Here is a 14,573-nt window from a genome sequence, read left to right as displayed (position 1 = left end):
CCTCTAGAATTTTAAAAGGGGAAATTGGTAAAGAAAATTCATCATAGTTAAATTATTCCAGGCAATTGAAGTTACTCCTAATTTTCTTAAGCACTTTTTACAGGCAGAAGTCTACAAACAATTAAAATGATTTTAACTGCTTGAAATTAACGAGCAGTTGCAGTTTTTTTTAATTTTATTTGGCAGTTTTATTAAATTTACGAGGCACTTGAAGTCTGAAAAAAATTACGTTAAATGCCTGGAAAATACTTTTAATTCCCAAAAACATACTTCAACTACCTAGGAAAAAATAAGCAGCTTAATTACTCAGAATTTGTAAAAGAAGCAGATTGTTGAAGAAAATTCACCATAATTAATTTCTTCCAAGCAGTTTCAGTTTTAAAACAATCAAACTGACTTCAACTGGTTGGGATTAATGACCAGTTGGGAGTTTCTTTTTATTTTTATTTTTGGACAATCTTATTAGGCTTACAATGCGAGGGATAATTCTTTATCATAACAGTGATGAACTTCAGTTGATAAAACTACCTATTTGACATCTTTTCATTCCCACTTACCAAGAACAAAATGCCATTGATGCATTCAAAAATCACGTTTTGAAGGTACCTCAATCAAAGTAGAAGTGTATTATTGATCTCATCATGAAGAATACTTCAAAAACAATAAAGCCATTTTCGACAATGAAATACTATGCTCTTATTATTAGGCTCAAAATATAAACAGCAACCCTCGTATAATACTTTAAAAAATATAAGACTTGGCAACAAAAAACTCATAATTTCTAATCTCTTCTAAGGCTAATCAAAATCTCATAATTTCAACTGTGAAGGAAAATTCAAGAATAGGATCCAATTCTTTCGATAAAACGATATAATAAGAAAACCTAAAACCAGAAGTCACTAAAGTTTAGTTTTAAATTTACTTTTAAGGAACTTCAAAGTCTGAAATAAATATGTCAAATGTCCGGAAAGTAGGGTAGAGTGTTCTAAGAGTGCGCGGTCAATAAGAGTACGTCGTCGACAACAACAAGGTGTTAGTTCGTACTGATTAAGAGGAGTGTCTGCATGTTTCTTGTGCATTTTAAGCAAATAAACAGCGATAATAACGTTATTAGGTAAGTTTAAGGAATTTTATCTGTTTTGTTATTATATTTTGACATTTTGGATATGGTACACAACTGTAGTTTTCTGTATTTTGTATGCTTACAATAAACCTTGAAGAATCGTATAAATCATACCGTTGTTTACAATTTCGAACCAAGATGGAGGCAGCACTGGCGCTTTTTAAAACATGCTCGTTTTGTAAGAGTGCGCAATCATTAATATTGTAAGAGTACGCGCGCACTCTTACAAACCAGGTTTTTTGTTCTAACGGATTAAACGTTTTTTTTCGTGTGTTTCAGCATGTCTGGCAGAACACGAAGTTCTCAACGTGCCGTATGCTCACCGGCGGTTATGGAGGCAGCAAGACAGAGGATTGAAAATAGAGAAAGTATAAGAAGCGTGGCAAAATCCTGGCGGAATGGCGGAAAGCACGTTAAGAAAAAGGCTAAAAAGGATAACTGTAGCTACAAAACTGGGAAGATTCGACATTACCTTAACAGCAGAAATGGAAGAAGAGTTGTGTAATTATATTAAAACTATAGGCAACATGTTTTACGGGTTAACTTCTAGAGCTCTAAGAAGTCTAGCATTTGAGTTCGCTGAAAAAAAACAAATTAAAAGATCGTTTTAATATAACTTAGCTGGCTGCGTGGATTTTTAAAACGGCACAAAGATGTTACATTAAGGCAACCCACCGCTACAAGCGTCGCCAGGTGTCAATAAAATATCAAACGCAGAACGGGGAATCAATGTTACTGTTGTATGTGCAATGAGTGCTAGTGGACAATTTATTCTTCCCGCATTTTTATATCCACGTAAAAGAATGAAGGTAGAAGTTTTGGCCGGAGCTCCGCCATCTTCAATTGGAATGGTATCTGATAGTAGTTTCATCAATCAGGATTTGTTTGTTGATTATGCCACACATTTTCGAGATCATGCTAAGCCAACAAAGGAACAACCAATACTAATGATAATGGATAACCACCTTCCCATTGTTCTATTGCAGCAGTCGATTTTTTTCGACAATATAACATTATCGCATTAACACTTCCTCCTCATAGTAGCCACCGTATGCAGCCACTTGACCGATATTTTTTTAGTCCGTTAAAAAAGTTTTATTCCAACGAGTATGAAAAATGGTTGACGAACCATCCAGGGCGGGTAATTACGGTCTACCAAATTGCTTCAATATTTGCACCTGCATATTTTAATGATTTTTTTGAAAGAAGGTTTTAAAGTGACAGGGATATGTCCCTTTAATGATGATATATTCACCGAAGCTGACTTCGTGGCCACTTTAGTCACAGAACGATAAAATTCTGCTACAGCTACAATAGCTACGCAAGTAGAAGCGCCAAACATTCAGTTAGAAGTCGCTGGTAACTCAACATCTAAAATCAATATTCAACCTCATCAAATCTCTGAATTAGCCTCTGAAAATGCTTCCAAAGTTCTTGACAGTCCAACTGTTGTTCTTGAGAGTTCCCCTACTAAGAAAAATTCACCTCAGCCTACAGAGGTGGTTTCCAACACATCTGCAATCATTTCAACTTTGGAACAAACAGTTGCTGTAGCGCCAGAAACCAAAACATTTGATTTATCGAACACTCCTGGAACATCATCACCTTATATTAAATTAACAACAATTTGTCCATTACCCAAATCAATTACGTTCAGGTCAACAAGTCGCAGAAGCAAAAAGTCGGAAATTATCACCAGCTCCTTATATAAGGACCAACTAATTGAAGAAAAAGAGAAAAAAAACCGAAACCCATAGTCAAACTAGATATGGGCGATAACCTACCACCACCACAAGAGCTTTCGGAAGAGAGTTTAAAAAGAAAATGCGCCGTGAACCTCAGACAGGCAAAGAAGACACCGAAAAATGGAAAAGCTGTTTTGAAGAAGCCAAAATCACCGCCTCATAAGAAAATGTGGAGCTGTCCAGGGTTCAACGAAACATTTAAAGAACCTGTTACAGAAGACTGGATTGAGTGCATATTGTGTGCTGAATGGTGGCATGAAAAATGCAGTGCCTACGAGGGTTCTGGATCTTATACATGTGACCTATGTTCATAAAATTGCGTGCGTACTCTTAAAAAGCGGATTTATAAGAGTGCGCAAAATCACTTTTTTTTTTAAGTTTAATTTTTTCTGTTGAAGTACCGATGTTTAGTTTGCGAATTATACCTTATTTTGTTGTTTAAGTATCAACAGTTATAAATAAAAAAATATATATTTTCAACGCAATTCGTTTGGATTTTTTACCTGATTAAACCTTAAGTGCGCACTCTTGAAGCACTCTACCCTACTTTAAATGTCTCAAAAATTAATTAATACCAAGCAACTTTAATTTCTTTCATAATTATGTTATTCCAGGCAGTTGAAGTTTAAAAGCAATCAAAATGACCTCAACTGCCTGGAATTAATGATCAATTAAAGGTTCTTCTTATTTTTTTTTGGGTTTTATTAGACTTACAAGGAACCGGAAGTCTTAAAATTATGTCAAATATCTAAAAAATACTTTAATTGACCCACAGACTACTGCAACTTCTTGGGAGAAAAAAATAAGCAGGGTCTAAACTACTCGAAACTCGAGACAGGCGAAGTTACTCTTAATTTTTTAGATTTTAATTTTACCCTTTTTAGAGGCATTTAAACTTTAAACACAATCAAAACGACTTAAACTATAGTTCAAGTATCTAGGAAAAAAATAGGCAGTTTTAACTACCCAGATTTAGTAAGAAAATTCCCATAAAATTTCAAGAGGCAGACTGATGAGACTAAGGCTTTCATCATAGTTAAGTTTTTCCAGGAATTTGAAGTTACTCATAACTTTTTTATACAGTCGAAGCAATTTTACACTTTTCATAGACAGTTGCAATTTAAAAACAGAATTAATGAATAGTTGACGTTTCTTTAATTTATTTTTTTTTTGGGTACTTTTATAATACCTACAAGGAACTTGAAATCTAAAAAAAAATACGTCAAATGCCTGGAAAATACATTTATCATACTTAAGTTCTTCCAGAGAGTTGAGGTGTCTTCTAATTTTTTTTGGCAGCTCTATTAGACTGACAGGAACACGAAGTCTGAAAAAATGACTTGAAAAATTGAACCAGCTCAAAAATACTTTAAAAATATCCCAAAAGTAAGAACTGAAGTGTTCAATATATAGTTTGATACATCTAGGAAAACGAAATGGTATGTGTCACTACAATTTAGTACTAATACAGGTGTAAAAGAAATTTACACTATACAGGGTGTCCCAACTCTATTTCTACACGATTTTTTTCGCCCCTATATATGATATGAAAAAAAGTGTTTGTTTCGAAATACTAATTGTGTCAACAGTATTCGTTAATGTGTAGAGTGTCTCAAAAAAAAACAAAGTTTTCATTGTCAAGTAAGTTTTTTTTAATGGAATCTTCTGTATATTTTACCAAATTTTTGCTTTTCATTTAATTCTACATAAAAAATGTATACACTATTTGTCAAATATTGATGGTTTTTGAGATAATTGCTTGTTATGATGATATTTAAATTCTTTAAAAAAAATTTCAAGTTGTTGACCGTTCTCGGTTTGACAGAGTTCGTACCTTTAGCTCAGTGCTACAGGCGCTTCTTATTACTTCTTCCGGAATTGCTCTACAAGCACGTGTAATTGTGTTTTTTAAATCCTCCAAATTTGCTAGCTCTTTAGTGTAAACTTGTCCCTTTAAATGTCCCCACAAGAAAAAATCTAGCGTTGTTAAGTCAGGTGACCGGGCTGGCCACCTGGCAGGACCTCTATTTCCAATACAGTACCTTCCAAATCTATTATCAAAGAAATTCGATACATATAGTACATGAGTTGCAAATCTTTGACTTGAGGTTGAACGTTGAATTGGTACATATAGATTTCTTCTTTGTCTTGTGTTGAGTGATTCGAAACTGTTTTAATCTGACGACTTTTATAATAAAAAATGACAGTAGAAAATAAAGTTGAGGCACATTTAAAATTGAGTTGTCACAATATAAACGTTCAGTGTAAAAAAATCTATCCTTCCTAAATTTGCTCCTTATTATAAAATTTTGCACTACACTTAGCACGTAAAGAGCATTAGTATGATAACTTGCCTTTCTTTGAACTTTTTGCTCTAGATCCGTAGCCTTCTACAAAGTGTGTATGGAAGCCTCGAAGCGACTACACAAAAAAATGTTCGGCAACATTTTAAAAGCCCCGATGGCCTTTTTCGACAGCAATCCCTCCGGTAGAATCTTAAATAGATTCTCGAAGGATATGGGGGCGGTCGACGAGGTTTTGCCCAAATGTATTCTCGATACGGTACAAATTTTCTTGGTTATGAGCGGCATTTTAGGAATGGTAAGCTTTAATATAGTATACAAAAAAATTATACCAAAAATGATCGATTTAGGTATTTATTGTAAGCCCCTGGATGGTAATACCGGCAATCATTTTGGGATATTTCTTCATTTGGGCGAGAAAAGTGTATCTTTCCTCGGCCCAAGATATTAAGCGACTAGAAGGGGCCACTAAGGCTCCAGTTTTCTCTCACGTTTCTGCTAGTTTATACGGGATGACGAGCATAAGATCTTTTAAGGCCCAGAATATGGTTATCCAAGAATTTGACACTTTACAGGTACAATATCGTCTCTTCAACTTTATTTCATAATTTAAAGTGTAATTTTTTGATAGGATCAACATACATCAACATGGTGTCTTTTTATCGCAACAAGCGAAGCGCTCGGATTTTATTTGGATATCATTAGCTCACTGTTTTTAGCACTAGTGACTTATCAGTTTTTGATTTTTCAAGATGAGAACACCGTCAGTGGTAATGTCGGACTAGTGATTGCACAGAGCATGATCCTTACAGGTAAATCTATAAAATATAATATATTAAACATAAGATTTATATATACTTATATATATCTGACAATAATAGTCAAACAGAGCAACAAAGGTTGCAAAATAGAGATGAATATGCCTTATAATTTTGTCATGTATTAGGTATACTCTAACATGCAGTTTTCAATCCTAAAATGTGTGAAAAATCCAGGTTGCACACTCTACGATTGTTAAATATTTCAAATTTCAATTTATTAAAGAAACTGTAAGTTCCCAGTTTGAAAGCAATGTAAATTAAATGTCTATGTGTGCTCCCAATGTTCACCACTTTCGTAAAACTCGATAATAATAATTTTCTTTCAGTAAAAACATGCATTTAAGTATCTCAAAATGTTTTCCAATGCTCCTAAAAAAAACAGAAAATTTTACAAAAAATTACCGCAAAACCAAAATTATTCACTATTTGTTGGTTTAGAATCTAATTTGTATATAGAATTCATATAAAAAAGAGTATTTTATTATTTGGTGAAATAATTACAAACATATTCTTAATAGCTTGGAAGTTATAGAGAGAAATGTCCAAGAATAATTAAAAAATAATTATATTTATTAAAACGACAATTCGGTGAACATTAGATTGCAGCAGGCAAAACTGGTTCTAGCTCAGAAAGTATTAGACTCACAAAAATGGTTCATATATGAAGTTATTCTCTGGGAAACACTTTTTCTTTCAATAAAAACTGTACTTCAGTATCTCAAAAACATTTTCAGTGATTCTCAAAAAACAAGAACATTTTTGACCTACAATCTAATTTTTTATATAGAATTCATCTATAATGATCTTATTTTACAGTATAATGGAATTACAAAAATATCTTAAATAGTTTGAAAATTGTAGGGAAAAATAATAATAATTAAAAAATTTAATCTTTTAAATTTATTGTAAAAAGCCCAAGTTGATAAACATTGATGGACAAAACTGATTCTAGCTCAGAAAGTACCAGACCCAAAAAAATGGTTCGTATATCAAATTATTCATTAGCAAACGCTCTTTCTCTTAGTGAAAACTGCATTTAAGAATGTCAAAAAATGTTCCAGTTGATCTCAAACAACTACAAAAATTTTTAGAAAAAAGTTACTTGGAGAACAAAATTGTTCCAATTAGGCTAATTTTTCACCTACGATCGAATTTTTTTTATATAGAATTGATTTACAGAATGTCCTTAAAAAATTATAATATAATGCAAGGGAATTGCAAAAATATCTTAAATGGTTTGGAAAATTATAGGAAAAATGTCCAAGAATAATAAATTCAAATGTTAAAATGAATTCCATAAACCCCAATTTGGTAAACATTGGGTCTTGACAAGCAAAACTGTTTCCAGCCCAGGAACTATTGGTACTACAAAAATGGTTCAAATATCATATTATTCCACAGAAAACGCCTTTTGTTTTCAAAGTAAATGATTTTGATAATATATTTTTGAATTACACATAAGGCATTCATGACATTTTTAGGGCATTTAGCCATATAATTAAACTATAACTGACAATAGATTCCACCATCGAAAAATACACAATTTTTAAAGTAGTAATGTCCAGGATGTTCCTTGGCTAATAAAATTTACACATTAATTTTCTTATTTTCTTGTGATAAAATTTTTCAAATATTTAACATTTTCTTTTCTTTATTTTTTTCAAACTTACAGGCTTATGAACTGTAAAATATTAGAGACCGTAGTATTAAAGAGAGTATCTTGAGTTAACGCAAAAGTCACAAATTTGTACCAGTTCTTAATTTTTGATCTTGCTATCTCAGATTTTTCGAAGGTAGACTTCAAATGTATGTACGTACTTTCACTTACTAAAACCACAGTATCATCAGCCAAACCATATATACCTCCTTCCTCCAAAACCGAGAAAACACTATTTACATAAATATTAAATAATAATTATTGAGACAGTGAAAAGTCATTATTTCCAAAACATTTTCTCAGGTGTCAACTGGATTTGCCTCATATTGAGGATATTAGACATTTTTATAAAAAAAAAATTTAAGAAGTTGACCTCGGCACATCACACAACGATTTTTAGTTCCTGAAAGACATATATGTTTAAAAAAGCGAAATTTATTTCAAACCATTTCCAACGTTTTCTTATGGAAAAAGTGCTACCATGTACAGGGGAGCTCTATACATTGCAGTCATTTTTTAGAAGTCAAATATGAAATGTCCTTAATCGCAAATGCTGACTTTAAAAATCATAATCTTGATTTATATTTTCGGTAGCATAAAACTAACTTATACCAGCCATTTGAGTTTAGGTTGATACCTTCAACTAGCTCCACAAAATTTGTATAAAATAGACGTTTTTCAGAAAAATGCATTTTTTAGTTACTTGGACTAATTGTAGAATACTGAAATGTAAAAAACTAAATTTGTAATCTGCGTTCACGGATTGTTCTTCTTATATAATATAGTTTTGCTGCTATTCATTATCAGAGTTAAAGTGACTTACCTTAAAAACATAAAAATTAAAATTATTTAAAAGACAAATTAAACATGCCATGAAATGAAAGCCATGGCATGGTTATAATTTGTATGGTACTTAAACAGAGAAAGGACCCTTCTTAATAGGACCTGGGATGCAGAATCCAGAACAGACCGGACATACAAGACATTATTAAACAGACAGTATAAAAAATATTGCATGAACAATCAGAACTAAATATACTCGTAGTAATAAAACACATTTGGTGCGAAATAAATTATTGTTTCTGACACTACGTTTTCTACTGGTATGAAAATTCGTTAACCACTATGATATAATCCCTCAATCCATATGCTCGCAACTTGAAATTAAATTGCATTGACTTGAGCACTCTTCTCAAATGCATTAAAGAGTCAGTCCTCAAAAACGAGCAAATTGATCACTGTACATCGGCCAGATTGAAGCCATCAACAACCATGCTTTTACATTTCTAAAGTTTGAGATTGCTAGGTGGGGACCATTAAAAACTTATTTTGGAAAATGTGAAAATATTGACGAAATAAGGGTACTTTAAATTAAAAAAACTCAGAGGAATCGCGTTTAAAAGAGTTTGACATGTTTTTCTTAATTATTCTTTTTTTACTCTTTAGGACGGTATATATAAATTTCACGTTTTTGGACAATGTTGATAAGAATTTTTTTTTAAACCTACATCACGTTGAAGAGTTGTTTTCCTCATTTTTTTTGCCCCCAAAGAGGTTCGAAATATCACTATTATGTACCTTTAGGTGCTCGAAAAAAAATACTTTTATTCTTAAAAATTCCAATTCGTTTGCTAGCTATGTTTTTGATATCTCGTGCGCAACTTACTTATTATCAATTTTTTCTTAGATAGCTTATAACTTAAATACTAAAAAAAAATTATCAAGGTGTCTGACTATAGTATAGAGTTTAAGACTATAACACGTGAGTGCTATAGTCTTGGCAAATTTCAATTACCATGCAGCCAAAGTTATGATTTTTTTCGAAAAAGTATTTCCTGATTGGCAGATGGCGCTTTATAAACAAAAACGTTTCCTCTGATTTTCTGCGGTTGACAAATTGATTATTAATTCTTGTTCCATTTGTTTATTCCTTTTACTATATTTTTGCATTTAATTTATTAATTGTGTTAGTTCACGCTGATTTAGGTTTTCCTACCTAAATATACGAGATTGATAAATTAATTTCTTAAAACTCAGGGATGCTTCAATACGGCGTACGTCAATCCGCCGAAGTTTCTTCCAATATAATCAGCGTGGAGCGAGTACTTCAGTACACCCGTTTGGAACAAGAGGGCCCTTGGGACCCGCTGCCTGCCCATCGACCGCCCACAGATTGGCCCCGCACTGGCCAAGTGGCCTTTAAACATGCTTATCTAAGATACACCCCAGACGCACCACCTTCCATTAAAGATCTAAACGCTCAGCTTAGATCCGGAGAGAAAGTTGGCATTGTTGGTAGAACCGGTGCTGGTGGGTGCAAACTTAACATACCTTTGACCTTTTCGTAATTAAATTTGTAATAGGTAAGTCATCGTTGGTGGCCACGTTGTTTCGCCTCGCACCGGTAGAGGGCAGAGTGGAAATCGACGAGTTGGACACCGCCAATGTAGGACTTAAGGCGTTGAGGTCTTCCATTTCGATTATACCGCAAGTGCCTACGTTGTTCTCTGCTAGTCTAAGGTGGAATTTTCCTTCGGGTCGTAAATTTTTAGCGTTAACTTTATGAACTGCTTCAGGTATAATCTGGATCCGTTCGAAAAATGTTCGGATGAGGAATTATGGAAAGCATTGGAACGTGTAGAACTAAAACAGAGCGGTGTATCTTTAAACGCGACGGTCAGTGAAGGAGGAGCCAATTTTAGTGCCGGACAGAGGCAGCTAATTTGTTTGGCGCGGGCCATTGTCAGGTAGGTATTCCTAATTCAAATTTTAGGCCTTGGACTAAACAGTTTGTTTTTTGTAGAAATAACAAAATTTTGGTAATGGATGAGGCTACTGCCAACGTAGATCAGCATACGGATTCTCTTATTCAGTCGACAATTCGAGACGCTTTTAAAGATCGAACGGTTATTACGATTGCACACAGGTTAGAATACATTATTGAGTTACCATATGTTCCAAAATATTAATATTTAAGTCTCTACAAAAAAATTATATTGGTGTTGTATTGTGCTTTTGGAAATTACTGTACATCCTGTTCAAGCTATACATTGCAATTAAGATGGGTACTTAATGTGACTTTTAATTAGTGAAATTCTTAAAAACTTGTACAGATGTATTTTCAGCTTTATGGAATAATGATGACTTTAATGTAAACTATGGTACCATCACACTTGATTGATTTGGCTTTCATTTTAAAAACATCATAACGATTCAGTTTGAATCTACCCAAGCTATTAATTGTATGCGTTTCTAATGATATTATAATGTCAAATTCGATGTTACTTGTTAAGTCTAGATAAGCTGCAAGATTTTCATAGTTAATATTAATACTTGATTAATTAAATTTAGATGGTTTGACTTTGTTGGATTCTCCATATCACTCACATGATTGTACGTAGATCTCTGTATCTTAAATTATTGTTTACAATAGAGTTCGTAAGTAAATTGTTTTTATCTAATAATACAATATTGCCCTTACACCACTTACAGTTTTAATGATACATCAATCGATTTTTTTTAAATCCGCTTAAGTGTCGTTGTTCTCTTGTACATGGCAATCCGTTTATCGAACATTTAAGGCAACATTTTGGTTTTTAGGTAGAACTTGTGTATTAAGCGATTAGTTACAAAAGGCTATTATTTATTAATCATTTTAGTGAATATGAATATATTGTATGAATGAATATGCATATATTGTTAAAAAAAAATTAAATGTTTGTTTATATTGCTCCACAAGTTCAATTAATGTCACAGTATTATAATTAAATGTTTAAACACTAATATTTTGTCAGTTGTAGGTACCAAACTTAGATTAAAATTACCACAAGCTACAACTATTAAAAATCATATAAAATATAAATTCATGTAAATATTTACAAGTGTTTAAGGTGCAAGCTTAGCAAAATTTATCGGTCTAACTTAGCAAACCATCCAACAATTCAAAATAGCGAAGATAATTATTCTCGAGTCTCATAATATTGGACACTCGTGTACAACCTACAAATATAAATCAATGGAATTTAGAAGAGTCCGATCCCTATATCCGATAAATGTCGGTACAATAGCTTTTAAGGAGGGCGCCCCCTGAATCGGATCGGCTCGGTCAGTTCGGTCCGTTCAGTCCGTAACTAGCGCTTATACAATCGGTAGAACGAAGACACGACGACGTTTAAAAGTGGTTCGGCTATTCGAGCCTATAGAAGTATTGTTATTAAGCTCCCGTTAGAAGCGTTTTTAAAAAAAAATTAGTAGTTCCTCAGATTATGAAGAGGATGTTATGATTGCAGTAGCCTGTGCTGAAGTAGAATCGGTAGAAAAGCGTAGGAGATTTTGGATGCATGATATTTTTTTGAAAAGAAGAGATTTCGGAGAATATCATCATGTTTGTCTCCCTGTTCAAATCAAAAAGAATTTTACAATATGTACCAACAAGTTTTAAAATCTAGTACAAGGCATGTGCCAATTTTGATGAATATAAAACTAAAGGTTGCAGTCTCTTAATGTGGCATCCATCGTGATAACTTCCTATGTTATTTAGTTTGAGCCTTGTGTTTTCTTTAAATTTCTATTTATCAAATCAATGGTTTTTAAAATTCTTTGAAACAGTTCCTCACTCTATGCGAAAAAATTCTAAAATAGTCGCAGGCTTTCGGTGCAATCGGTAAAAAGTTGCCCTCCCCACAATATGAGATCGTCGCCGGAGAAAACCGAACCGACCGAACGTACCGAACCGATTCAGTGATTTAAATACATGTGAAGCAAATCCGGCCGATTGTACCGACCGTGCCGAGTCGGTCGATGCCGATTCAGTGGGCGCCGTGCTTAAACGTAGCCGATTGAGAGTTCTAGCCGTGACACTGGTTTCGTGGCGTCAAAATTGAAGCCGAGATTTGGTGGCGCACGCCGTACAGTGGAACGACTAAGTGGAGATACCGCGGGACCTAATATTTTGCATTTTACAAGATAATTTTTTTTTTATTATTACGTATTTTTGGGTATATGATAAATGTTTTAAATATTTTTTATTATTTATTTTATTGGAAAAATATACATAAACGGTGTTTCAAATTCGTCTACCCTCAAAATACGAAAATGGATAATTTACCCCAAAGTTGCACATTATTTACTTGTAAAAGAATATGCCATATAAAAAAATATATATTATATTTTATGTGGTTTTGAAGATTATTGAAAAAAAAAACAAATTTTCAAAAACTTATTCTTGACACTTTTGTGGGTTATCTTGGTTGCTATGGGAAAGTTTTTGCATTGCTGTATTACTTTTTCGTAAAAATGTTAATGCCGAAAACAAAATTATGTAGGTACCTACGCCAAATTTTTGTTGCTTATTTAAAAAATCAAAAATTTGAATGATTCCGAAGATAATCAAAAAAAACCAAAAAAAAAATTAAAATATGGATTAATTTTTTCTGAGCTTAAACATGAATGCAGCAAGAGGTAGGCATTATTCTAAATAAAATTAAGATTGTAAAATGTAAGTTAAAAATTAAATTGTTAATTTACCCACCTAATTTAAATACCGAATTTTTATTCTTTTTAAAACTCAAAGCGAGTATCAAAATAGTTTGGTAGTTTAAAATTTTAAATGAGTAATCTTACTATAAACTACAATAATAACGGCAGTAAAATATTATTTCGAATCAACGCAAAATATGTGCCCCAGCGCGGAATTTTTGTCATCGCGATGCGGTCGTCGCCTCGCATGATTTCGGCTTCTGTTGTGAGGTATCGATGGAAGCGGGGATAAGTGTCCAGGCTAGAACTATCGATCGGCTACGGCTTAAAGCAGGGCGCGCACTGAGTACGCACAGCCGGCAGTCGTCCGTTAGTTCCATTCGTGTATTGGTGTATAGAGGAGCAGAAGTGTTGTAAATATACAATATATGACAATGGCTAATTCAGACTCTTCAGAAATTGAGAATATTCAACAAACTCCCCTAAACAGATTACACAACGGCCAAACAGATTATGACAATTTTTTTTGATCTCAGTAGGTTTCTTCAAATTTAATCGCGATACTCAGCAGTTAAATAAGTCAAATTCGTACTCATTTTTAAAACTCTTACTCAAACATGACTTTCCATAAAGAAACCGTCTGATTACCCTGTATATTTATAGTGCGTACATGACCCTCTTAAAATTGACATCTTATTCAACTTTAATTATGAAGGTAGCTCTTAAGGACCTGCTCTAAGAAATCTAGTTATTTTTTACAAAATACCTATGTGAAAAAAAATTATATCTGAATATCATTTTAACTTTCAGGTTATTTAAAAAAATTATCCAATTTAAAGCTGGAAACCTTGTATTTATAATATACATAATATGTGTAGCTACCAAGAAATCTACAAGATTTTTAAAATATATTATTTTACTTACTAGATTGCCCAGTCTTTTTTGATATTGCGGTACAAGCATTTTTTTTTTATAGTGTCATAATAGTATCTGTTCTGGGGATCATATAAAATGACATATTCCCGAACACATTCAATCAAATATTCATCTGACGACGTCACAAACACAAAACAAATATCCCAATAAAAACAACAGGACAACAAAAGAAACCAAACGGCCAAACGTTACGCTGTTTTTCTTCCTCTACACTAAAATCTATTTAAAATCAATGGTCGCCGTAAGAGCATTCGGCAGTTTTTGCCCCTCGAAGCAACCGCCGCTTTTGCCGAGACGTGCGTACCGCGCCGAACCGACGAATCCGACTCAGTGCGCGGGGCTCCATTTAATTCTATGCAAAGCAAAAACTGCCGACTACTCTTTTCCGAGCGTAGCGTGCCGAGCCGATTCAGTGCGTGGCCTGCTTAAGTCCTCTTGCTTCCCTAAAAAGTTCTCTTTGGTCTTTGTCCATATCCTCATTAATAAAAATCAGATCATTTCCACTTAGTA

The 14,573-nt window shown here is 33.3% G+C and overlaps 1 protein-coding gene across 1 annotated transcript in view; it reads left to right on the top strand.

The window, feature by feature from the left end:
• LOC126734888 (ATP-binding cassette subfamily C member 4-like) overlaps positions 1-14,573 on the top strand; it is a 36,604-nt gene that overhangs the window by 19,832 nt on the left and 2,199 nt on the right. The window contains exons 14-20 of the mRNA XM_050438719.1: positions 5,247-5,469; positions 5,522-5,746; positions 5,803-5,983; positions 9,687-9,959; positions 10,013-10,169; positions 10,226-10,396; positions 10,453-10,575. Of these exons, the coding sequence (XP_050294676.1) occupies positions 5,247-5,469; positions 5,522-5,746; positions 5,803-5,983; positions 9,687-9,959; positions 10,013-10,169; positions 10,226-10,396; positions 10,453-10,575 (1,353 nt within the window). The remainder of the gene's footprint in view (positions 1-5,246; positions 5,470-5,521; positions 5,747-5,802; positions 5,984-9,686; positions 9,960-10,012; positions 10,170-10,225; positions 10,397-10,452; positions 10,576-14,573) is intronic.

The sequence above is a fragment of the Anthonomus grandis genome, chromosome 4, assembly GCF_022605725.1.
Source record: "Anthonomus grandis grandis chromosome 4, icAntGran1.3, whole genome shotgun sequence".
In the NCBI taxonomy this organism is placed as follows: Eukaryota; Metazoa; Arthropoda; class Insecta; order Coleoptera; family Curculionidae; genus Anthonomus; species Anthonomus grandis.
The sequence above is the reverse complement of the archived record's forward strand: the minus strand, read 5'-3'. Positions and strand labels throughout refer to the sequence as shown.